The sequence below is a fragment of the Papilio xuthus genome, unplaced genomic scaffold (assembly GCF_000836235.2).
Source record: "Papilio xuthus unplaced genomic scaffold, Pxut_1.1 DF825946.1, whole genome shotgun sequence".
Classification (NCBI taxonomy): domain Eukaryota; kingdom Metazoa; phylum Arthropoda; class Insecta; order Lepidoptera; family Papilionidae; genus Papilio; species Papilio xuthus.
Genome location: NW_013532703.1, coordinates 536,122 through 562,919, shown reverse-complemented (window position 1 = coordinate 562,919; position 26,798 = coordinate 536,122). Strand labels below are relative to the sequence as shown.

Genomic DNA, 26,798 nt, shown 5'->3' with positions numbered 1-26,798 from the left:
CTGAAGTCCTAGTATTGCTGTAATGACAATTTAAAGATAATGGGATATTAGTCTACTATATAGTTACTATATGTACTTATATAGTAATAATGTATTGTTGATTCAAAGCAAATAGGAAACATTTATGTAATCGGTTACACGATATTCGTAGATAGTATATTTGGGAGCAAGAAATTATCCTTAAAGTGTATTTGTCCTGCCCTCTGGCGGCAACTCAAGTACAAACATACAATGGAAATATTTAAGCAAAGGACAAACTCTTTGACGCGGCAACTACTCACACCGTAGCGAATAACTTACAAAATATACCTTAAAGGTATATAACATAGCTAAGAAATATTGTATGCTCAAGTTGTTATATATTTTAAATATGATGTTAAGTTTAAGTATGATGATGAAAAATATGAAATGAAAAAAGAAATGAATTTTTTCTACATACAAAAAATATAATTTCAAATATATATCGCAGCGACAAACTTATTTAGTAAAATACTGTTTATTTAACAAAAACATAGATAAAAATAAAATAAAAATTCTTTATTGGGCAAAGAAAAATCATTTTTCACGAAATTTTGTGGGCATTCTCTGGAACCAGTTGAAACTGTGTTTCAGGAGGCAGCGCGTTCTCTTATTTATTGCGTAAAGTTATAAATATTTATAATATCCTAAACTAACTTAGAAAATAATACTAAATGATTATAGATTTTAATTGTATATTTCAAACATGTAAAATAGTCTTTTTAATTTATCTGAGAAATAACGGTGTAAGTGACACCCTGTCTATCTCCCTAGGGCGCTTGTATAGTCACATAAAACAATAATAGTCCCATCTATTTGAGATTTGAGTGTCCGCTTTATTGAGACAAATTAAATGAAAGCCCACGTTAAAAAAAATATTGACATTTCATGAAGCAATCAAATATATAAAAGAATTTATGCTTTTACTTTTAAATAGCAAACCATTAAGTTGACGAACATTTGATTTAAATTTAAAACTGATAATAAATACATTTTTAAATTGGAATATCTTTTTTTCTCGAGAATAGATTTGACTCGAAGACTCTACTGTGATACGTACAATATTTACTAATGCCAGACACCCAATACTAGTCTTTGTTTCTTTTATCATTTCTGCATAAAAACAAGATCCTACAAATTATGTATTAACACACTTAAGTGTAACAAAGAATAAAATAATCAAATATTAATAATAATGCAACAAGTGTTATAATTAAAAATATGTATGGGATTAAAGAAAACTTAATCTACATGTTCGATCTATACCAAATTTCAGCGAGATCGATGCAGTCGTTCTAGAGATACCTTCTAACAAACATCCATCTAAACATTCGCATTTAAAATATTTGTATAACTTGCGGTCGCCCGCGACTGCGTCCGCGGAGAATTAAAAATAACTTAATTAGTAGTGTATGTGCTTACAAGATTATTTTTTTACATCTATGCCAAACAGCGTAAGTAAGATACGTTTAGCCGTTCTGGAGATACCTTCAAACAAACATACATCCATCGATCTAAACATTCGCATTTATAAATTAGTAACATAATACAGCCTCCATTACTCAGTTATTTTAACATTTTGACGATGTATCATTGTAATTGTGGAAGTTTCATTTCTATTCTATTCTAGGTTATTTGTTATTTAACGTCATGATACATTAGATCTTTTATATTTATGTGTCACAAGCAGGGCTATAAGAGATCTTTCAAAATGACACATCGTCTGCGAACGTGGATAGAAGTCAGGACACAGGTGATCGGCCAGACATAGCGCATTACATATACGAAGTAATGTAGAAATAGCACGGAAAATTATAACGTTGGCCTTTTAAGACGTAAGTTATTAAAATATATATTTATTCGACCATTTTTAAAGTTCCATTTTCTTATAAGGAAAGTATAGAAAGGGGAAGTGGATTTGAAGGAGGAAAGGACGTATAAAAAGGGAAAATTTTTGTCCCCTTCTCCGTCGATTAAACCTACGCAACACATCTGCATTTGCGAATGTTTATGGTTAGCAGTTGGCACTATTTTAGCTAAATTAGGTAGCCGTTTGCCACATATAAAAAAAGTTTTTGGGAAGCTGCAGTACTAATTAATAGTTTAGTTTAGTTTTAACTTATAGCTAGCTAGCAGATTTTGAATAACTTCCCATTAGATTTGAACTTAAGATAATTGAGTACGTTCCGTTTTTATAAAAGCATGACATATATTTTTTGCATATAAATTACTTCGTAGTGTTATTTAGTTGTCCACGTTTTATAGAGACATTGTAAAAAGGAGTTTTAGCGCCGCGGGGAGATGTAGGAGATTGCTTGCAAATTCAGTTTACCGGCACACGGCAGATATTTGTACGTGACGCAAACACGTCTTTTACGAAACATTTTAAAAACAAGATTGTTTTATAATTATTATTTAAATTTATGTATGCTTAATATTGACAATTTATGTAGGTGTTTCTGAATGATAAACTTAAAGGTTATAACAGAGAGGGGTAGGCAGTAATAAGTTTTTTATATTATTGTTATTTTATAATTTGTTTTGTGAGAAATAAAACCAATTAATTACTATAAGTAGTTTTATTTGTAATTAATATTTTAATAACGATATAAATTTAATTGTAACAAAGTTTTAATTCTAAAAATACTCACAAATGGTTTAGTATAAACCGATTAAAAATAATTACTATAAGTAAATCTGAACTTTCAATACACATAAAGAAACACTAACGTTAGTTTAAACAGATGAATACATCAACAATATGATTCAACACAAAATTGAACACACAAACTACAGTTTACGATGAAACGCGTAAATATCAAAATATTTCGAGTAAATCAGCTTTTCTTAAATAACATTAAAGTATTAGCAACCATTTTTTACAATATCACTTCAATTTATATCACAATATTTAAAAAGTCGTTCGACTCGTCGGTGGCTCAGGAGTCAAGCACTCGACTTGCAATCTGCAGGTGCAGGGTTCGAATCCCGCCGTGTACCATATGTTTTCCCATTTCCGATTTACATATGTACATTTAATCGATGTTCTTACAGTGAAGGAAAACATCGTGATGCAACCTGGACATATCTGAGAAGAAATTCAAAGATATGTGTGAAGTCAACCAACCCGCACTTGGCTAGCGTGGTTGACTATGGCCTAATCACCCTTAACTTAGGGTAGGCTCCGAGCCCCTCGGTGGGGACGTATAGTGAGCTGATGATGATGATTTACAAAATAAGTGATGGAATTCGACATTCGGTAATACTTCATTTACCGTCGGTTTCTGAGACCAAAAAAATTATAGCCATCTTTGATAAAGCAGAGACAACATGATTTAAACCGTGGATTTGGGTCTCAGAAACCCACAGTTGGCCTTTCAATCGATACAAAGTACCTGTGGTCGGACAGTTTACTCTTATGAGATTTGAACATGTTTTATACAGGACATATATAACTATAGAGGTATTTTTGTAGAGATGTAACAAAGATATGTAAGTTAGGAATCGTCCAATCACGTGAGGCTGGAAAGAGAGGCGGATTTCGAAGAAATCACAAAACATCACGAGTGGAATCAAAAATATCACGTGTATTTTTTGTCTAATGATATTTAATAAATAAATCAATAATATTTTGGCGATTTCAATATTACTTTTTAAGTGATTTTAGTTTCATGTTAGATTTAAAATCTCACCACATTTCGCTAGAGAGAAAGTCTTAAATTTCCTAAAAACATACCGTGATATTTGAACGACTCTTTATAAAAAGATAGTAAAACTTAACTAATATAAAACACATTTTATGGAACTTACAGAACAAGATATATCTTAGAGAGATTCTAATACATATAATAACTAGAATATTTCTACAATAATCCTATTAATAAAGGCTTGATCATATTTTATAGTAAATATGTAACAATTATTTCATGAACAAAAACATGAATATATAACAATTTTATATCGTAAAATATAAAAAAGTTAAACAAATTATCTTAAATATTAGAACAGCTTATATGCATCATGCAACCTGCACATATCTGAGAAGAAATTCAAAGATATGTGTGAAGTCAACCAACCCGCACTTAGCCAGCGTGGTTGACTAGACCTAGACGTATAGTGAGCTGATGATGATATACATCTAAATTATATTTATTTTTAACTTTATTTACTATTCTCTAAGCATAAAAAAACTTGACTATGTACATTATTTCAGTTTACTTTTCTACTCTAAGAGTCAGTTTATATATACCGGGGCGGAGAGTAGAGCAGATTTTTATCCCAAACAAAATTGAGCTCTATACAATAGACAAGAGGTTTAAAATAACTTTACATATCAAGAACACTTTAAATAAACGTGCAAAGTAAAATTAAACTTTGTTTTAATCACATAAAGTTTTTGTCTTGAATATATAAAAATAAATTTCTGTTGGTTAGTCTCGCTAAAATTCGTCAGCTAAACGGAATTATCTTATCTTGGTCTTGAAATGTTCGTGGATGTCTAGGGAAGGTGTAAAAGGCGAGAAAAAATCTCGCTGAAACTTGGCATAGATGTAAAACATAGTCTAGAAGAACACATAGAATAAAAATTATGTTTTTTTTTTATTACGCGCGGACGGAGTCGCGGGCGACAGTTACTTTGAGATAAAAATTTGCTGTACTCTCCGCCCGGGTCTATGTGTACGGACTCTAAAGGTTGATTTCTATTGTTAAAAGAATGAGTTAACACGTTGAATGCCACTAAGATTTGTTTAAAAACTCAAGAACGCAAGTTTACTGTTTGTAATGAATCAAAAGATGTCATATTTTTTGGTAATAACTTTAATGGTGCGTTTCCTGATACTAAATTATGAAATTCTTCTAAACTCGGCACAGCTGTTATAACCTGGTGAATGAAACAGATCGTAATTAGTTTTAGAGTGGACGTAATTTTATTATAAATTATACAAGCAATGGAAAGATAAATTTCACTTGAAGTGAAACAGTATTTAAATATAAAATTTGTTTAATATAAAATCGATTAAAGTAAAAAAGACAAAACTATTTGTTTTTTAAAATTGTCTAAAAAAATTTATGAAAAACGCGTTTTTTTCCATCCACAGATTATTAAGTCTTACCTTTATCTAAAATTGTGTTGTATACAATCTCGTAATTACGATATTACTAATATTATAATGCGAATGTTTAGATGGATGGATGGATATTTGTTTGAAGGTATCTGCAGAACGGCTGGACATATCTTGCTGAAATTTGGGGCATACATATAGAACATAGTCTGGAAGAACACATAAGCTACTAAATTGTTTTTTTAATTACGCGCGGACAGAGTCGCAGGCGACAGCTAGTTTGCCATAATGTATCACTCACCTTGGCATATTTTAGTGGTCGTTCTGAAACTTTCATATACAATCGATCCTGCAAACAAACTCGACACGGTGCTATGAAGTTATCATTTTTCGTCAATCTGGCGAATGATTTCACTTTTATCCTAGAGACAGGTCTATTTTCACATGTGTCTATGGTCTCTGTGTCATCTGTAAACTCATTTTCAGTATTGTCTATGACTGATTTAACCCATTTAGCGAATGATGTAGTTCCGTTTGCAGCATCCTCGTATATTTGCAAAGTAGGAGGATTGTACACCTCCATACCGTTGTTTTCTTGTGGGAACATTATTCTGTAATAAATATATCCTTCATATATCTTATTAATATTATAACGATATTTAAAAAATATTTTTCGTGTCTATAAAATACAAAGTTTTAGGATTTTTATAATTAAAAAAGGGTCCTGACAAACAGACGGACGGACAACAAAGTCCTATAAGGATTCCGTTTTTACCTTTAGAGATAAGAAACGCTAAAAATTGTGTTTTTATGTAACAAATTCAACAAAAACTTACCTAGTTTTTAATTCTGCAGGCAGGCTGCAATAAATTGGTGATTCGCACGTATAGTCTGTGAGTGTAACAACAGCCTGACCACCAGTCAACGTCCAGGCAGGTTTTGATGCGTCTATTTGTAATAGAACCAGTTCCTTGACAGATTTACCTTGCGCCCACAGGTCCAATGGGACCCATGGCATTAATGACAAAGGTTGGGGTTCCGATTCGATTCCTATAGCAGGTAAAGGAAATTCAAATGTTTTATATCATTTTTTTTACAAAGCAAAGTAAAAACATAACTAACCATGGGTGTCCGAGATCAAAATCACAGTATAAAACATATCGTCATTCGTATGAAATTATGTTTAAAACGGAAACTCGTGGCTCAGAAACCCACGGTAAGGCAATTAATATTTTATTACAATTGATAATTTTTGCTTATTTCATACTTCTTAAAATCAAAATGTGACAGACCGAGGGTACATTTAAAAAAAACTAAACAATAGAGAAAAATTAATTATAATTTGAGCGTCTTCTTTAATCAAATTTTAAAAAGGAAAATACATTTTGATATTATAAATGCGAATGTATGGATGGATGTTTGTTCGATGGTATCTCAAGAATCGCTATATGGATCTCGTTGAAATTTGCCAAGTACAACTAACTCTGAAAGAACACACTTTTTTTATATTATGCGGACGGAGTCGTGGGCGACAGCTAGTAAATGACATAACATACCTTGTGTAGGGGCTATCATCTTCTGTATATGGTCGACAGGATTGCATGTGAGGGATGCGTTTCCAATCTTTACCTTAGGCAACAACAGGGACGAGTTGCCGTTCAATAATTGCGACTTTGGTAGTATTAAAAAGCGACGACCTGAAAATATTGTATCAATTTTCATTAAATCTTTGATATAAGAACCATGTTTGTATGTTATTTTAGACATTATTAAATAGAATCCTTTGGCGCTGTAGCATTCGTTGCGTTATATTTGGCTCGTTCACGTACTGACACTTGCTACCGGTCCAAAGGTCTAACATCGACGGACGCCCCCCTCTTTCGACATGTACTCGAGACAACACTACATGTATGCATACATTACAGGTAACGCGCTTTCGTTACAAAGTCTAGTGTCAGAATGAATAGTGAGGGGACATAAACATCGATATTTTAGTAAGGCTAGTGTTGCGCCAGTACACCGACAGTGTCGGATTTTCTTCCTAACAATACTAAGTATCGCATCTCTTACCTGCAGCATCAGTGGTACACTGCGCCTGCGCAGACTGCTGCACGTAGATCTGTTGCCCGGCTACACTTACAGGCACTAATGCACTCCCATCACTTGTATTCTGTATTATCAGACTACCCACATTACTTTGCACTTTAGTTATCGTAGCTAAATCTGTATTTATATTATTTTGTGGTATTAAAATTGGTGTTATCACCCTCGACGGTCGTTCAACTTGTTTGTTTTGTGTTGCTAATGAGTATACACTTGTTATTATAGGTGTGGTACCACTATCGAATTGTGTGTCATCCGAATCGTTGGTTAGATCGATTATGGGTTTTGGATCACTTGTGGGAAGTGTGGGTTTTTTTTTATTTATAGAAATGATATATTTATTTATATATGTGTTCTCGGTTGGTAGTGATATGTCGTCTTTTGGTGTATTATTCGATTTTGTACTATATGCAGGTTTTGGTGCAATATTTGGCAATTGAAAATATTTCTTGTTCATATTCTTCTGTCTGTCCCATTCTTCAAATGCATTATCGGATTTTGTCTCAACGTCGGTAGTTGGATTTTTTGATTTTCTTTTTCTTTTCTTTTTCGTTTGATTGTGTGTTTTTTTTTCTGGATTTTGTCTTTTTTTTCTTTTCTCATTGATTGAGCACAGTTTTACGGTACTGTCGCTGGAATGCTGTACTGTCGTCACCGGTGACTTGGGTTTGTTAGGGATTTTGTTTGGTCTCTGGGAACAATTATTTAAAACAATGCTTAAGTGATTTAAGATAAAATATTGAACTTATGAATTTAAATTATTGATTTATTTTATATCATAAGGTGGCAAACGAGCGAGTGACCGTTGCTCATAGACATACGCAATTGCATATGCGTTGCCTACCTTTAATTGACGGAGGAGAGGATGCACAGAAAGAAAATATTTTCCCTTCCCATGCACCCTCTCATCCGGAAAGTCCACTTCCCATCCATTCCTTAGATGAAAAAGGGTGGGAAGGGAAAGAGGACTAAATTAGGCGTCCGGGGCGTACACTCATCAGACTGCACGCGGAATTGTTTCCACTTGACGCGTGTCTTCTTTGTGGTCGTGGTATTTCACCGGGCAGGCCGGGACAATTCGTGCGAAGATGTTAAAGCGGGCTCTACCACTGTTAAATTTAACTGTTACATAAATAAAGAAAAATAATACTTACAGGACCGTTCATAATGATGTATAAAATTTTTTTGTTAAGATCTTCGTAATTCTCTTCTTTTGTGTTTGTTTTATTTTGTTCAGAATTAATATTATCATGACCTCTGAAAAGATAAAATAAAGGAATTTCTTAGACCCTTTTTCCACTGAGAAAATAGCCGTAAGCGACCACTAATTTGTACATAATTACTTATTTTTTATCACCGCTCTCGTGATTACGTTACAATATAAATTATAAAAAAATTGTACAGTTCCACAGTGGAACAAGGGTTTTATAACCCTTATATGTCATCTAATAATATACTTTTTAAAGTAGTATAAATAACCCTGTCATATATTTAATTAATAAAAATAAAAAAACATACGTCGCAATATTCGTCGTTTCCGTTGGTTTGTCTAGATTTATAGAAGTCAAAGATGGTACCTGAAAATACAAGATCTCTAGCAAATTATTTTTTCAACTTCAAAAAAAAAACAATTATTTCTTACTAATATCATAAATGCGAATGTTTAGATGTATGTCTCATGGCTGAGAAGAAGAAGAAGATGTATGTCTGTCATCTTCTACGCTTTACATAGAATTACCATAAATATAGTATAATGTTTGTAGCCTGGAGCCTGTATAACACTAGCTTAACCTGCGACCCCGTCTGCGCTGAATTAAGAAAAAATTGTATGTTCTACATATATGCCAAATTTCATTGATATCCATGCAGTCCTTCTGAAGATACCTTCTAGAAATCATTTATCCATCCATACATCCAAACATTCGCATATATTAGTTTGATTTATATTTATTTAACTTACCGGCAGTTTGTTGAAGAGTTCATCAAGTTCTAAAGCATCGATAACATTATCATTTGTTACTTCTATCATTGACTCGTCACTTAAAATACCAAAATCCCCTGAAAAAAAATAGCTATTAACTAAAAAAAACATATATACATTTGTTTAGTGTGTGTGTGTGTGTGTTATATCTTTATATATATAATTCTTCTGTGAGTGTGTATGTCACTGAACTTCTCTCAAACGACTGGACCGATTTTGATGAATTTTTTTGTGTGTGTTCAAGGGGATCTGGGAATGGTTTAGATTCACAATTTTCATCAAATATTAACTTCATATTAATTTATTCAAATTAAAGACGTGTAGACAGGACAACGTCTGTCGGGTCCGCTAGTTGTAATTATAAAAATAAAATAAAACTTATGTAATATTAAGCCAATAAAAGTACATAAGTAATATTATTTGAAATAAATTAAATATTATTACTACTATTTTATAATTTTTACCTAACTCAATGTATATGGGTAAAATGACCAAATTTTGACAATTTCAGTGTCATTCGAGTCATATGATGTGTCATAGTCATAAAGTCAAGAATGTTATATTGGCACATCTAAACTTAAAATGTATACATACCTTCAGATGGTGGATCACATTTGGTAATCTGAAAACAAAAAATGACGAGTAAAAAAAATTTTGCCTGTAAAAAAAAAATTTTTTCACTATCAAAAAAAATTTTTTTTTACTATCCAAAATTTTCAATTTTAACACTTTGTATTCTAAAATATGATAAAGTTTTCTATATTCCTGGTCAGGCTATACAGATAATTAGTACAATCCTGTACCAGTTATTTCCTGGAAAGAATAGATAAAGCCATTACTTACGGAGACAGGAGCTACTTCTGCCGTCAGGATAGTACTATTTATTTTCCTGACTTCTTCTATATCTGTTAATTGTATTTTCTTTCTTCTCCTGCACAATGTCCTCTGTTTGTGCGTAAATCGCTGTAAATTTACTGACAATCGTTTGCATAATTTAAATAATAATTTATTTTTATTATTTCTTAGAAAATTCTCAGATAAACCTTCACAATTTATATTTAAATCATAATAAATAGAATTATTACTCCTTGTTTGTCTTTTTAATATTTTTGTTGTGTTTATTTTTTTATTTTTACATTTTAAAGAACACAATTCATTTTTTATATTGTTTATATTTATAGTATTGTTTTTGTAATATTTTTTCCAAGCGGGAATTTCATCGCATCTGATTAATGGTATTGTTATCTCTTTCCTTAATTTAGGATCTGAAAGAGAAAGAACATATTTAAAAAACAAATTAACTGTGGGTTTTTGAGACCGAAATCCATGTATAAAACACACTAGCAGTCGCTCGCAACTCCGTCTGCGCCGAGTTAAAACAAACATTTGTAGCCTATGTGTTCTTACAGACTATGTTTCAGAGCAGTGGTTCCCAAACTTATTTTGTCTACTGCCCACTTTGAGAATAAATATTTTTTTAGCGCCCCCATATTTTCACATATTTAAAAACCACTATAACTTCAAATTAAATTAATTAATTATTGTGACCTATATATGTATATTAACGGAGAATCGTAAATGAAACTTTGACTATAACCCGCAACTTGAGACCTGCAGCGCCCACAAGGGGGCGTTATCGCACACTTTGGGAAAGACTGATCTATATCTATGCCAAATCCCGTTCTGGAGATACCTTCAAACATCCATCCATCCAAACATTTGCATTAGTAAGATTGTTATCACTGTTTTGTCAAAGGTAATGACAAGGATGATTACTTTATACAGAGATTTTGGTCTCAGAAACACACAGTTAATGTTTAAATAATAACATATTTGTATTCTGTATTTTTACCTATTTTCGATTGTAAATTTTCTTTAATTTGCTTCGATTTTTCACCATTTTCTTTGAACCAATCAAGTACTTTAGAGTCTTCAGAAGTTTGTGACATGTCTGAATTTAATTCCGTTTGAAAAGTTTGTCTGTCAGTTTCATTCAGTGATATTGCGCTGAGGGTTTCAGAATCCGAATCACTGTCGAATATAAAGCATTTTTTCGCTTTAGTTGGGTCAATATTATTGAATACATTGAAATCTATATTTCCTTCAACATTTATCTTGTTGGCAACACTGGAATGTATACTGGCAACACATTCATTCATATTATCTATATTTAAATCGGATTTATTAAGATTTTCAGATTCTTTATCTTTTATATTTTGATTTATTATGTTATTTTCATTACTTGTATTTTCCATTAACTTGTTACTTTCTATAGTATTTGTCTGCGTTTCTTTATTTATTTTAATTATATTTTTATTACTATTTAAAGGTTGTACGATACAAATATGTTTTTGTAAGGATTTATTTTGTATTCCTGTAAAAAAAAATTAGATTGTAAGAAACATGTTTTAATACAAATGTTTCTTCAATGGAAACAGACTTGCCTGATTGCTCTGTAGCTTTGATTAATTCATCCATCCATCCTTCCAGAACTTTCTTAGACAACGTCTTAGTAATATCCTAAAAGAAAAAAAATTAATGTTTAACAACGTCAATTTATAATCTGACGAGGTATATAAAATCTATCAAATTTTATCTGGATGATTGTTATTATAATAATAGAGTTGTCGCCCGCGACTTTGTCCGCACGGAATTAAAAAAAAACAAAATTAGTTGTATATGTGTTCTTCCAGACTATGTTCTTGCAGTCGTTCTGGAGATATCTTCAAACATATATCTATACATCCATCCATACATTTGCATTTATAATTAGGTATTTAGTAAGTGTAGTGTATGCATAAACGTGGTGTTGTTTGTCTCGAGCGTACACGCCGTAAGTACAGAGGGGACGTCAGTCGATGTTAGACCTTTGGACCGGTAGCACGTGTCGGTACGTGAATGAGCCAAATATAACGCAACGAATGCTACAGTAATAATTACGAATAGTAATATGTTGAAATATAAAAGAACCTATCAGTTCACAATTTGGCGATAGATTATAAGCCTCGTCAGATCATAAATCAAATTAAAGAAAATTGTTTCATTCCATACCTTGAATTTTACAACCATCTTGGATGTAACGAATTCACTCCATTTTGGTAATGGTTCTTGAACGATATGTCTGAAACTGGACAAAATACGATACAATAATTACTACACTAATTAAAAAAATCATCCATCCAAAAAATAATAAAAAAATGTATGGAGTTTTTTTTTACAAAATCATAATTTTTTTAGGGTTCCGTACCTCATAGGAACCCTTGTAGGATTACTTTGTTGTCCGTCTGTCTGTCAAGACCATTATTTACTTGTAAGTTATATTAAATAATATAAAATAAATTCTGTCACAAGTATTATATACTTAAAGAATGGTCTAATTACGGTAATTTATTTATATTTTTTTTTTGTTCAAATGTCAAAAATGTTCCAATGTAAAAAGTAAACCAGTAGATCTGTGTCTACCCTCTCTTGAACTATATATGAACAAACTTGGCGACGATGGAGAGCAGCAGGGGGTGGGGGTGGTGGTGAGGGCGAGGCTGCTGCAGGTGGAAGGCCAGCACCTCGCTGCGCGCCAACTGCTTCAGCTCGTACCACTGCCGCTGGATGTATACCACTGATGAGAACCCCATGCTGCAAATAACAATATCTTTACTAAATTTTCTCTGAGCTGATTAAAAAAAAACTTAATAAGTAGCCTATGTGTTCTTCCAAACTATGTTCTATATGTAGGACAAATTTCAGCGAGATCCATACAGCCGTTCTGGAAATACCTTCTAATAAACATCCATCCAACCAAACATTTAGGTTTATCATATTAGTAGAATTTCTGTAGATAATTAACTACTATAAATGCAAATATTTGGATGTATGGATGGATAGATGTATGAAATTTGTCATAAATGTAGAACATAGTTTGGAAGAACACATAGGCTAACTAGTTTTTTGTAATTCCGCGCGTACGGAGTCGCGGGCGACAGCTAGTATACTATAATCAGATTTGTATTTTATGGAATCATGTCTTGTTTATTAGTTGAATAAACTATTCGGTACACTGGTTACCTGAAAGGATACTCAGCCAGGACCTGCATCCACACCTCCAGCAGCCGGGGACGTTCATTCCTCAGTACATTCTCCACATTCCTCTTCAGTACACATTGATACAATGTTGTTAATTTTTGTAGTTGCTTCGGTTTTGACAAACTTTCCTAGAATATATAGGATTTTATATAATAAGGTATGAAACATCGCACTCTCTCACTATACATGCTCACTGAGGGACTCAGAGACTACCCTAAGTCTGTGATTAGGCCATAGTCAATGCTGGCTAAGTGCGGGTTGACTTAACATATATCTTTGAATTTCTTCACAGATATGTGCAGGTTGCATCACAATGTTTTCCTTCACCATAAGAACGTCAGATAACACATGTAAATCGAAAATAGAAAAACACATTGGTATATGGCGGGATTCGAACCCAAGACCTGTAGATTACAAATCAATCAACCCCTGAGCCACTGACGTGTTCATAATGTCAATAACAACACTATTATGTTTTAGTTTACTCAGTTTGCTATAATGTTTGCTATCTGCCCCTGCAGTGGACAAGTAAAGCTCACCGGTGTGACAAGCCTGAAGGTGAGGTCATGCAGCAGCAGGAGGTCTGTCACCTCAAAGTTGACCTCACGGCTGCCCTCCCGGCACTGCACCTCCTGCATGATGCGCTGCCTTGACTTCGAGCACATGCCACTCCTGACATCACAAATATTTGCCTTCAAACATCTTCCAGATTGTCGAGGCCATCACAAAAGTTATTAAGAGCAAACCGAGATGTATACATGAATGTAGAAGAAGGGAGAAAAGTGTGTCAGGAGCGTGCCAAATGGGACCTCCACAGTCTCTGCCAAACTCTCTGGGTTAAGGGTAAACTTTTCTTATTGATGTCAAATTTCTTGTCAGCTTGTCGATCGGCCATGTTCTAATCCTCTTCCTTGTCCTACTTACTTTCTATTTATGGGAAAGGGAGGGGACTCTAATGAAACGGAAATTTCCTCTGTCTATATCCTCTTCTGTCCTTTGAAGGTAGGGAAACTATACCATAGTACTAAGATATGTTAAAATAATTATCTTATTAGTATTATAAATGCGAATGTTTGGATGTATGGATGGATGTTTGTTGGAAGGTATAACCAGAACGGCAGTAGAGATCTCTTTGAAATTTGGCATAGATGTAGAACATAGTCAGGAAGAACACATGGATTACTAATTAAGAATCGCAGGCGATAGCTAGTTTAGTAATCCATCGAGCGATACGAACCAAACATCCCGAGCTTCAGTTCTGCTGATGTTATAATACGCGGAGACTTTTTTGAAGTCCCCAGCATCAAAGGTGTCCCATCGCGGGAACACGACAGAGCCGCCCTCCTCCAGCAGCACTTTGAACCTGGTGGTGACCGCCGTCTCCGCCGTCACCGCCACGCACTCCATCTGGACAAGATCCATAATCAGTCAAAAGCCCAGGCATGGTCTTAGTGCCTACACAAAGGGTCATTAGACAGCAAACAACCACACTAACCTAGTGCGGGACACTTGACTTAACAACAAATTTGAATTTCTTCATAGAAATATATATTTGTGAATAAAAAAAACTAAAAACATAAAATAAGTAGATTAGATTTGTTAAGGAATTAAGATAATCACCAAAACAGCCTGCGGCAACATCACAAGTTCCATTTCCACAGTGCGCAGCCACGGTGGCATCAGCAGTAGGGCAAAATCCATCTGCCATTTCTCCTTCATATCCCATCCGATCAAGAAACATTGCCTCACCACACATCTCAACTGGTAATCATAAATAAAACTAAAACAACTCTTGTTAGTTAAATATACTCATATTAATATATTATTTCAAAACGAGCGAACTGAATTCGCCGAAATGGCGAAGCGACCGCTGCACATAGATATCTGTATTTGCAGATGCATTACCTGCCTTTAACTAATGGCAAAGGCGACACTCAGAAAATATTTCCCCTTCCCATCCTTTCCTTACAAGATAATGATGTAAAGGGAAAAAACCTAATATTGGGCTTCTGGAATGTACACTTATCAGACTGTATGTGGAATTACTTCCATTTAAAACATGTCTTCTGTATCGCCAAGGTATTCCACCTGTCAACTCAGCCAAATTGTGCAAAAGATGTTATTGCTGGCAGTACAGCAATAAGATAATTATATGTACATTATTAAAAAAAAAACTAATTACCAAAAGTAGAATCTCTTGTCGGAATTTAATGCACATGTTCATTATATTGTTTTCATTTGCTTCAATACGTAACACTTGGGCAATTTTTTGTATTGCCCTGTCCTGAAATAAGTAAATAGTTATATATTAAGAACACCATTTAAATATACTTATTTTCAATATGTACAGTCACAGAAAACTGCAGTGTTCCAGTTACACAAATTGCCTTGTTACTTGCAATCATACAAACTCCGCCTTTTCTTATACTAGTAAGTACCAATGTTACAAAAATGATGCAATGACAATAAAAAGCATTAAGTCGTCAACCACACAATCAACCTCTTTTCATACCCAGATATAAAAGCTTCCTATAAGTTCTTGTTCCGTTCACTGAGTTCACCGTTAAGGTGGAACACTGCTAGATTCAGTGATTGTACAATAGTGTTTCAACAACTACTACTAATTTGTGCATGCCTTTAACTGAAATACATGTCAAAAATGTTTGTGTACATTGTAATTGTTCCATTCTATAAGTATGCCATTGGATAGTCTTATTAAATAAGATTGTTGCAAAATTTGTGCAATTAAAAGAAATGGTCCTATTATAAATTAAAATGTATAAAAAACTTTTAGGAACATAAATATTGGCCGCTTGAAAAACAAAGTCCTACACAGTTTTATATTTATAAATACATGACATCATATTTAAAGATTTTAACAAAAAATTGATGCTGACATGTTTCAGTGCGCATTTTTTCAATATTTTTTGTTTAAATATTTTCTAATTAAAAACCATTATTACAAAAATTTATACATATGTCTATTGTTAAACTGTACAAATTTTGTTTGATGCAACAAATTTATTAGTAAATAGTAAGTCTATTAAGCATGTTTCCTGGATTAAAATGTCTGGCTAGGTATTGATTTGGAAATTTTTTGGTACTAACTATACACTCTGGTGCCACAACTCAAACTGGGTTACTCACCTTAAGTATATCCTTGTTTTTACATTCCCGTTTTTTAATTAAAATATCGTATTTAATATATTCCAATCCAAATTTAGATAGAAAATGTTCGGACCAATATTCTTCTATTTGACTTCTAGATTGAGTTTCGTTATTAGCCTTTAAATTGAAAGAAACACAAAGTATTAAAAGTTAATTTTTTTTCTTTCCGACATAAAAAAATATATAAATAAGAAAACCCAACAAGATGTACTGGATTTTACAGATTTCAATGAAAATAGTCTTCTAAAAAAATAACTATAATGTTTCATGAACACTCTTAGTATTGAAACTGAATGAAATAAATGCCATTGTTACTCAATTGTATGTTAATTATCATATTTACCATCTTCAAAGCCATGTCTTTCATTGTCAACATGAGGAAGTCTCGAGGACTGCAAATAGTAACCTTGTAAAAACTAAAAATTAGGATACAATAACATTTAAACCGAATGAAACGACAATTTCTTTATAAGCAAATGACCAATAATTCTATATCTTGGCCTCATACAAAATATAAAAGTACAATATCAATAACGTTAACACTTTCCAAACATAAAAGTGTTTGACATTTTGAGATGACACTAATTACAATGTAGGGATGAGCGTTGATTCAACGAACTAGTTGAATGTACTGTTGATCACGCTTCAAAGTTTCCACCGTTGAAAGTTTTTGTGTTTAACTAGTTGAATTCAACTTAAATTTACATAGAAATCACTAGTTGTCTTTTCTTTATCTGATAGTTTTCAGGTTTTTATTTATTGAATATAAAAACTAGTTGGCCAAATCAACTGTTTTTCTGAGACGTCCAAAAATTAACCGTTTCGATGACGCTAAAATTGTAAACGACTACATCCCTACCATAATGCAATGACACTGACGTTTGCTGACAAAGAGTATACAAAAGACTATAAAATACATTGCTGATAACAAACAACGGGGATTTTTATAGTCTTTGGGTATACCTTCGAATTTAACATTTTTATTTACGTCTGTATAATAAATTTTTTTCATTAACTTTGTGTAAGATTAGATAAACATCACTATATATAAGAAAAATGTGGGAATTAAAAAAATACACACAATACATCGTAAGTATTCAGATTTTTTAAGGTTCATCATCAGTTTATGATATTAAAAGGCTCGGAGCCTACTCCTACCTACTAAGTTAGGGGTGACTAGGCCATAGTTAACCACGCTGGCCCAGTGCGTGCAGTTTTGTTCACTGTAAGCACGAAGGTTAGATGTGCATATGTAAATCGAAAAACACTTTGGTACAGTAGGATTCGAACCCAGGATCTGCAGATTACAAGTCAAGTGCTTTACCCCTGAGCCATTTTTAAGGTTGCTATTTTAAAATTAACACAGAGTTGTATGACGACTAATACGTCTATATTTTTAAGGATAAAAATGAAACGAATGTTCAATAAATAGTATAAGTTTATTGAACCTAGTTGTACACAGCGCGGTGCCACTGTCGCGGCAGATTCACAATAATTTATACAAACGTCTAATTACAAAATGTATTAATTAAAAGTATATCTAAATCATAATTACGTACAAAATGAGATAAATACAGTGGATTTTGGAATAAATAACCAGTCTCTTGTTGGTGGGAAATAATGCACGCACTGAATTCGTTGAAGAAACATTTGGCAGTTGTGTGAGAGCGGGACTATACGATTAGGACTGATTTAAGTTAAAGAAAAAATGTGTAAGGTAAGGTTGTATACAGGATGTATCAAAATTATAACAAAAAACGTTTAATCCAAATAAAGGAGGATTTGGTTACAAAAAAATAATTTCGAATTTTCGTAATGGCTCTATTTAATATAAAAACTCCTTAGTTTTTACATGCTGTCTCGCTCTCTCACATCCGTCTTTAGTTAACATATAAAACGATACTAACAATACAATACAAAAAATCAGTCTAAAAGTTTCTCTTAACAACTAATAAGATTACTATCACTGCTCTGTGACGTCCTATTGATGTACTGAAAATGTATTATTATTTTTGCATGTCCTTTTTTAAGTTTTAATTTCTTTAACATATTGTATATCAATATAGGTTATTAAAAAGACGTTTTTTTAAGTATAATAGTATAAATTATAAATTACTAGTATTGATTGTACCACAGAGCAGTATAATAATGGAAAAACTTCACAAATACGAAATGAATCCGTTTTTTTTCTTTAGTAAAATGGTTACGCATAAAGTAAATAAGAAGAAGGAAGTATAAAAGGGAAGAGATCGATTTTTTTAGAAAATATATCTAAACATATAAACTATTAAAATTCGTGCGCGAATCCTGTCTGTCTGTTCACGGAGATTTTACGTTAACAAAAACTATACTTACATTGATAATAGAAAAATATTAAAAAGTGGAATTATTTACATGAGGCTACAAGTATCAAAGTGCGTTGGTCGCGGTACATTCGGTACTAAAATTAACAAACTTCTGTTAAACGTGGATCAAAAATATCTGTCATTACTATACATTTTAGTCTGCTTTCCAATATATGCTTCTTTCACACGAGGACAGAATAGTTTTCACAGTTCAAACAATAGCAGTACTGAGTCTACTGCTCTGCCTCACTATTCTGCCCTCCTGTGAAACTAACACGTCCGCTACGGGTGACATAGAAATATACAATAATAAAAACTGTGTACAAAATTGAATCTTAACACTATAGGTTTAGGGTACAAAATATTTACAGATACAGAAATGCGATTTTAAAAAGCGACGCTATACAAACTTTTCAACTTTCAAACAAATCCGTCTTTGCTATGTTTTTATTCTGCCGAAACATTCACACGAGACACGTTTTAATTTAGATCTGATATTTTTTAACCTAAATAATCTAATATTTGACAGCATACGGGAACACGAAACATTTAGGAAAATATCTTTATTTTAATACAATAAAAGTGATGACACGTTTCCGAACAGTTTTTAAACAGGCTTAATTTTAGTTCCCTTTCCCTTTCCATCCTTTTCGTATAAGGAAAGGATGGGGATTTGACGAAAGAGATGACGCATAAAAAGGAATCATTCTCTTTCTGTGCGTAACGTCCATCGATTTAAGGAAACGCCTCTGTAACTGTGGTCGCTTCGCCATTTCGTCGAATTCAAAAAATCAGTACTACCGATCTTATAGTAATTTGTATATGACAAATCGAAGGCCTATTTTTTTTCTAAATTTGAATTTTATTGTAAATAATATAAATTACAACACAAATATATAATATATGTAAAAGGGTCAGTAATACATACATACATTTTTTCGGAAATATTAAATTTTGAAATATGTTTTCATCATAATATCCTTGTGCAGCTAATGCGTTACGTTTATTTACCAATTAATGTAAATGAAATAAATGTTTTTTTTTTACTAATATAGTGAATACACAAGAATCAAATTAAATGTTTCTATTTTATTAAAAGATTATTTTTAATATTCGTATTAAATGGCACCGTTTTATAAATCGCATTATAAAAGTTATTTTATATTTAATTAATTTATAAAAATGTATATTTACATATAAAATTATTTATTAATTTGTTATTATACAATGGATTTAAAAGCAAATAAAAGGCAGTGTTTAAGTTAACTGGGTTTACATGTCCCTTAGTGTAGATTTAATAAGAGAAACTTACACTAAGGTATTGTTTAAACCTTTGAATGTTTGCAATCGATTTTTAAGTTTTATTTTACGAGTCGTTTGTAGTTTAGTAAAGAATTAACTGAAAGTGAACTAATAATTAATTATAAATTATTATTTAATTTCTTTAATCAGACTATTATTACAACCTCATATTTAATTTTAATTTTGATGTATATTAAGTTATGTTTTCAAGCTATTTAATTTTTTCCTGTTTTAAAGTATTTGTTGTTTAATAACAATGATTTCTCACTATCAAAAACATGTATAAAAACATATCGTAAATATCTTTGAAAAGACATAACTGTGTAACATGTTGACGGCAGTGAAAACACATATGTATTAAGTATTTTCGACAAAGTTATGTTTTTTTTAATTGAGCTTTTATTATTTATTAACGCTTTTGACTGCAAATTATTTATTAATATTAAATCGTATTTATAAAACAAATCGTCAGTTAATTTGCGGATAGCATTACAGTGCGACAAACAAATCTGACCCGATGAGTCATCACGATTAGTTTTGTCAGAAAATATAGTAAACAAAACAGGTAGTCTAAAGATGTTGTCGCAGGAGGTCGCTAGTGAGATATTGTAATTTATTTCCAGTTATACCGGGTCAGATAAGTCTGACGGACTATAATTTCGCTTTATTTAACTCTTATTTCATATTAAAAGTTCATTTTAGTATAGACTTGATCACGAGTGTGTGACATCACTAGCAGTGGAACTGCTGCTGTGTGATGGCGGAGAGGTCCTTCATGAGGCCCTCGAGGTTCTGCATCTCCCGGTGCAGGCGCTCCGTCGACCTGGACGGCGTCAGCGGCTCCAACTCCTCGGAGCAGTGCGGCACTCCACCACCTGATGCGAAACACAAAAAGTATCACCAAGGACATACTATAGAAAGATGTATGTTTATGTATGAGCGTATGTATGGAGAATGTTTGGACTCACCGAGCTGCAATCTGTTAGGTATGTGACCTGGTGATGAGCTGGCACTCTTTTTGTAAGGAGATGTTTCTCTCACGCTTCCCGCTAGCACAAAGAAAATATCTAAATGTAATAAATGCGAATATTTAGATGGATGGATGTATGGATGTTTGTTACTAAGTATCTCCATAACGTCTGCATAGATTTCTATGAAATTTGACATAGATATAGAACATAGACTGGATGGACACATAGGCTACTAATTAGTTTTTTTTTATTTCGTGTGGACAGAGTCGGTCTACGGGTAGTATAAATGATAGTTACGTTTAGAATGCGAGGGTGTGGAATGATCTGATCCGTCAGCGGAGAGTGTGAAGCTGTGCATGGGGGCGGAGCAAGGAGCGCGGCGCTGCAGAGACCCGCCCCCAGCCAGGCTCGCCCCGCCCACACCCGCCGGGGGGCACGTGCCCGCCTCGCTGCTCAGAGAGTCACGACTGCAAATAATAAGGTCACAGGGCTTACTCTATGTAAATAAATCGAATTATTTTTTGAAACTTTATGTAGTTTCTTAAAAAATCATGGTCATTTATTGCTTTCCAATTTGAAAATCTGTTTTTTTTATTTATAGTATATTAATTTAATTATCATCTTACTATTATAATAAAATTGAATGTTTGGATGGATGGATGTCCCCTGAAATTTTGCACAAATGTAGATCAAAGGCTAGAATACCATCAAGTGTCTACTAACTGTGTGTAGTGTCCGAGCGGCTCGTAGGCGACGTAGTGACCGCGCTCTCGTGCAGCGCACGCGTACACGTCCCCGCCCGCCCCCACCCCCGCCCCGCACGCCGCGCCCAGCGGACACGTGCCCGACCCACCTGCACACACACATCACAATTATATACAATATTCTAAATCAATCAAATAAACTATAAGTATTAGAATATGAGGCCAGTAATGTATACTGACAGGGCGGTGGCGGGGGGTGGGCGGGGTGAGGGTGCTGCAGGGAGGCCAGCGATGACTGCGGCGAGCCCAGTGGCGCCACGCCCGCCAGCAGCGGTGTGCTCTGAAAACAACCACCTTACCATTATCATACAAAATTATGAAATTTATTCAAGCACCACATTTAGGTAGTATTATGTCACCTGGTCAGGCAGGCCATGGCGCCGCCTCTCGCAGGTCGCGGCGCAGCCCACGCCCACGCCCACTCCCACACCCGTCATCGCTGTGAACAAATCCACGCTTATCCACAAATTTACACACATTCTAATAAAAGTTCATCATTATGTAATGGAAATTATTAACTTCAAATTCAGATTTATTAAACTCAAATAAAAAACATATATATATTTTGAAATATCCTTAATGATATTGGAACGTAGTGTTAGAGAAGGTACCTCTGAAGTCGCAGCGCTCGCAGCGCCGGCTGGTGGCGGAGGCGGGCGAGGCGCGCAAGATGGCGGTGTCGTCACTGCCGCCGCAAGATGGCGACCGCCGCGCATCTAGTCGTGCGCATAACAAACTAAATGTGGGCTCAACGGAAACGACTACCAAAATAAAATCTATTAACACAAGCGTTGGAGACAAATAAAAAGAAAATACATCAATTTCATATAAACCATTTTATACTTACATGAAGAAGGACGCCGCAACTTTAACTACGTAGTTCCGGAACTATTTTGAGTTTGAATAATATTTTTACTTACCATGATACATGAAGTTACACATTACCAATTATTTATCTCTTTCTAGAAGGTGTATAAGTCTCTCTCTTTTTCACGTTAGTTAAATTATATCTTCCGTCTCTCTCATGTAACGAAATGTATCTGAACCATGAGAGATAATTAATGATTTCTGTAATTATTATTTACATACATATGTACAGTTTTAGCACATTATATACAAGAGTCAAACTATTTTTCTACCTCACCTTGTGACAGCAGCATTTCATATCTCCGTCCATTGGATCCAAGCACTTACCTTTACAAGAAGTATATATGTATATACATACCGACATATGTGGGCACGTAATGTCGCCTGTCCAGTGAGGCGGGGGGCGGGGCGTGTGGGGGGGCGTGGCGTGCGGGCTCGTACTCTGCAGCAGGTGCCCGCCCCAGCGTCAGTGTTGATGACACCAAGGCATTGGGACCGTCCACACTGCCTGCTGATACTGGAAGTCGTACAATTCTTTTTATTCGTGCATTTTTGTTTTTTTTTTTATAGTTTAAATTAGAAATTTTGCGTGTAAAATACCATTCCCACTTAAGTGATATGGATTTTTATGTTAACTAGAGATGTCCCTGTCACACTCAGAGTCTCCCTTAGGGCATTTTTCAATATAGATTTAGTAGAATATATTAACTTTGAGGGACTTCTTAAGTATACAAATTTAGTACTTTTAGCAAGAGAAATGTAGTGGATATCAAAATAAAACTAAGAATAGTTATGATCCGGTTATCGAAGGACCAAAATAAGGTATTTTATCGTACTCTTACTGGCGGAGCTGTGCAGGCTCTTGTCCATGTGCTTGAGCTCCATCTGGTCGTGGTGGATCCACAGGTCAGGGGGCTTGATGGCCGCTGACGCTGATGCTTTCTGGTACGTGCTGCAATACATTGAGAAATATCAATTAGAAGTAAATCTGAAAGTTAATTGTAGATATGATTAATAGGTTGATGTGTTGTCTATACCTGGTGTCGGGGGACAGCGGCGGGCTGTGCCTGCGACAGCACAGCGACAGTGCCAGTGCGGCTGCCAGCGCCAGCACAGCGCAGGCTCCGCCGGCACTGGCCCACAGCCAGGCTGACGTCGCGCTCGCCAGCCCTCCGCCCTCGCCGCTCTCTGCAATAACATACAATGCTATTTGTGACACATTCAACTGTTTCTATGTTATATTACCACAACTTATACTGCGTACGATGCACAAAACTACACATGTTTCTCTGCCTAATGTATTGTTAGCGATAAAAATGTTTTAACACTTAAAAATTTATAAAAATACTAGCCGCCGCCAGCGACTCCGTCCACGCGGAATTAAAATAAGACCTAATAAGTAGCCTATGTATCCTTCCAGACTATATTCAATATGTGTGCCAATTTTCATAAAAATTCATTGAGCTATTCTGGAGATACGTTCAAACAAACATCCATCCAAACATTCGCATTTATAATATTAGTAGGATCGTTGTAGATCAAAGTGAGCGGAGTCTACGTAGTCATGCGTTACAATAAAACGCATCAAAAAACCCGTGAAACGATTGTACTAACCCATAGCAGTAGTATAGACAACCGGCGTACTGAAAGGTCCAAGACCTTTGGTGTTCCGAGCCTGCAGTTTGAAGATGTAAGTGGTGCGGGGACGCAGGCGGTCCACGCGGGAGCGCGTGCGGTCTCCCAGCACCGCCACCGCTGTCCACTCCTCCGGCGCGCCCGACACGCTCGCTGACCCGGACCGCTGGATCGCGTACATTATCACGTAGCCTGGAACATATATACATTCAAATATTATAAAGGCAATGAATTTTGTTAAACTTTAGTATGGAATACAAATAATTAAAACACAGAAGATTATAGGATATTTCTGAAGACCTTAAACCAACTAATTCCACTCAGTACAAAACGATGTGTATTTGGAACTAGGTGTCGACCGCGACTGCGTCTACACGGAATTAAAAAAAAATAGTATAGCCTATGTGTTCTTCCAGACTATATGTATGCTAAATATCATTGAAATCCGTTCAGCCGTTCTGGAGATACCTTCAAACAAACATCCATCAATCCATTCATTTAAACATACGCATTTATAATATTAGTAAGATATAAGAGATGTATAAGACGTGTCAAATGATATTTATTGGTCCTTCGAGCAGGACATCAGTGAATGTTTCAATGCAAGTCAGTAGGAGATGGCATAGTGAGGTTACCAGTGAGGGCTCCGTTGGGTTTGAGTGGCGGCGCCCAGACGAGGTCGGCGGCGCGTGCGGGGGGCGCGGCGGGGGAGACGCGCAGGTCACGCGGCGGAGACCCGGGCGCCGCCTCCAGCGTCGTGTTGCTCACCAACATCGACCATGCTGACTCACGACCTCCTGTACCACAACTATGTTAACCCCAGGAGTGTCGGTGGCTTAGGGGTTAAGTATTTGACTTGCAATCTGCAGATCCTGGGTTCGAATCACTTCATGTACTAATGTGTTTTTTGATTTACGGCGAAGGAAAACATCGTGATGCTCACATATCTGGGAAATTCAATATGTGTGATGTTAACCGGCACTGAGCCAGTGCTGACTATGGCCTAGTTACTGACTTAGAGAAAGTTCCGAGCTCCTCAGTGGGGACATATAGGGAGCTGATGATGATTAACGCCATCTAACGGTACAGAGAAACAAAATCATCAGGAAGGTATATGATACTGAATATGGACCCACCTTTGATAAGTTTGACAGCGAACTCATAGGTGGTGTAAGGTCGCAGATCATCCAGCATACAGTTGAGATCGCTAGCGTTGTACGTGCGCGCGCGGCCGCCGCTCGCCGACCACCGCACCACGTAGCGACGACCGTCCGTCGCCGTCTTAAAGAAAAAAACACATGCGTTGAAAAATTTTAGATATAACAAAATGATTTTGGCAAAAATCACACTTACTTGTCCTTTAGGAAGTGTCGGATCAGTCCAGTAAACTACAGCTGTAGTTCCGCTTAACATGATCACCTGGAATTAGAAACATGTCATTGTAAAGTGTCCGATCAATTTTAAAATTATTTTTGATTACTGGGCTTTCGTAATACCTTAAGTCCGACAGGAGGTATGAGTGGCGGTTGGTCGTCGTCGTCCGGATCGTCGGGGTCGTCCGGATCGTCCGGGTCGTCCGGGTCGTCTGCATCGTCCGGCTCGTCATCGGGCGAGAGCGCCGGTCGGGTGCGCACGGTCGCGTACACCGCCGGCCCCAGCCCCAGCGCGTTGCTCGCCCGCAGCGATATCACGTATTCAGAATTCGACTCTGTGAGATGGTAATAGAGTCTATTTATGTGCAACTGATTATAAAACTTGTAATTTTGAATTTAATGGCGGAAGAAGTGATCAATGAATCTATTAGATTTAGAAGTAAAATTAATAGTCAAGCTTTAAAGTCAATTTTAGTGTTTATTTTAACCAATTCTACTATTTTAAATTTTTATTAATAAGGACATTTGTAAATTGGACAAAGAGACATCGAACCGTGACCCAATCGAGTATGAATGCAACTGACCGAGGTTGCGTATGACGTAAGAGCGCAGATGTGCGGGCAGCTCGTGCGAGCGCTCGTCCGGCACGCCCAGCCCCCAGCCCAGCCAGTAGCCGCGCACCACCGCCCCTCCCACATCCCCTTCGCCCTCCCCCACGCCCTCGCCCTCGCCCTGGCCGCCCCACCACACAGAGATCCAGTCGCGCCCCGCACGCGCTGTAAAATCGTGCCATTTCACGTCTCACACCAATTCCTTTGACCATCACATTATGGAGACAGATGATATTGTCTAGTTGAGCAGGACAACACCAGTTCTGAAGACCTTGATAGACGATGAATTGGATGAATTGACTATCATTTGCCAAACGTACGACAAAACGTCGAAAAATTGGCGAAGAACTTCTTTTAGAATATTTTCTTCCTTCCATAAATATGACGAAAATTAATCTCGAGGAATTAAACCAATATGAATGTAGCCACAGTGACTTTTATATAATCGAACCATTATTTATTTTTAATATTTTATTATTTAATTTAATTAAATTTATAATTTAATACATAGCATTAC

General features: G+C 35.2%; 3 protein-coding genes across 3 annotated transcripts in view; all 3 read right to left on the bottom strand.

Moving 5' to 3' along the window:
• Positions 1 to 4,444: 4,444 nt before the first annotated feature.
• On the bottom strand, positions 4,445 to 7,898 carry LOC106124705 (uncharacterized). Its single transcript, XM_013321626.1, has 5 exons — positions 7,152 to 7,898; positions 6,638 to 6,778; positions 5,918 to 6,131; positions 5,383 to 5,692; positions 4,445 to 4,900 (listed from the first exon to the last, which is right to left on the bottom strand). The coding sequence occupies exons 1-5, from the start codon at positions 7,639 to 7,641 to the stop codon at positions 4,775 to 4,777; spliced, it is 1,281 nt and encodes a 426-aa protein (XP_013177080.1). The 5' UTR covers positions 7,642 to 7,898; the 3' UTR covers positions 4,445 to 4,774.
• LOC106123788 (uncharacterized) lies at positions 7,856 to 16,995 on the bottom strand. Its single transcript, XM_013320195.1, has 17 exons — positions 16,757 to 16,995; positions 16,393 to 16,530; positions 15,428 to 15,529; positions 14,866 to 15,006; positions 14,483 to 14,652; positions 13,785 to 13,917; positions 13,228 to 13,373; positions 12,655 to 12,798; positions 12,217 to 12,292; positions 11,610 to 11,685; positions 11,018 to 11,539; positions 10,009 to 10,430; positions 9,760 to 9,787; positions 9,145 to 9,242; positions 8,703 to 8,761; positions 8,335 to 8,441; positions 7,856 to 7,875 (listed from the first exon to the last, which is right to left on the bottom strand). Exons 1-17 carry the CDS (start codon positions 16,787 to 16,789, stop codon positions 7,856 to 7,858), a joined length of 2,415 nt encoding a protein of 804 aa, XP_013175649.1. The 5' UTR covers positions 16,790 to 16,995.
• A 3,284-nt stretch (positions 16,996 to 20,279) lies between these two features.
• The window catches only part of fra (neogenin protein frazzled), a 98,817-nt gene continuing 92,298 nt past the window's right edge, over positions 20,280 to 26,798 (bottom strand). The window contains 16 exon segments of the mRNA XM_013320194.1: positions 20,280 to 20,935; positions 21,029 to 21,109; positions 21,329 to 21,498; positions 21,755 to 21,884; positions 21,976 to 22,075; positions 22,155 to 22,234; positions 22,407 to 22,511; positions 23,021 to 23,179; positions 23,499 to 23,614; positions 23,700 to 23,850; positions 24,277 to 24,489; positions 24,933 to 25,094; positions 25,434 to 25,578; positions 25,651 to 25,716; positions 25,794 to 26,005; positions 26,255 to 26,446. Of these exon segments, the coding sequence (XP_013175648.1) occupies positions 20,793 to 20,935; positions 21,029 to 21,109; positions 21,329 to 21,498; positions 21,755 to 21,884; positions 21,976 to 22,075; positions 22,155 to 22,234; positions 22,407 to 22,511; positions 23,021 to 23,179; positions 23,499 to 23,614; positions 23,700 to 23,850; positions 24,277 to 24,489; positions 24,933 to 25,094; positions 25,434 to 25,578; positions 25,651 to 25,716; positions 25,794 to 26,005; positions 26,255 to 26,446 (2,225 nt within the window). The 3' untranslated portion in view covers positions 20,280 to 20,792.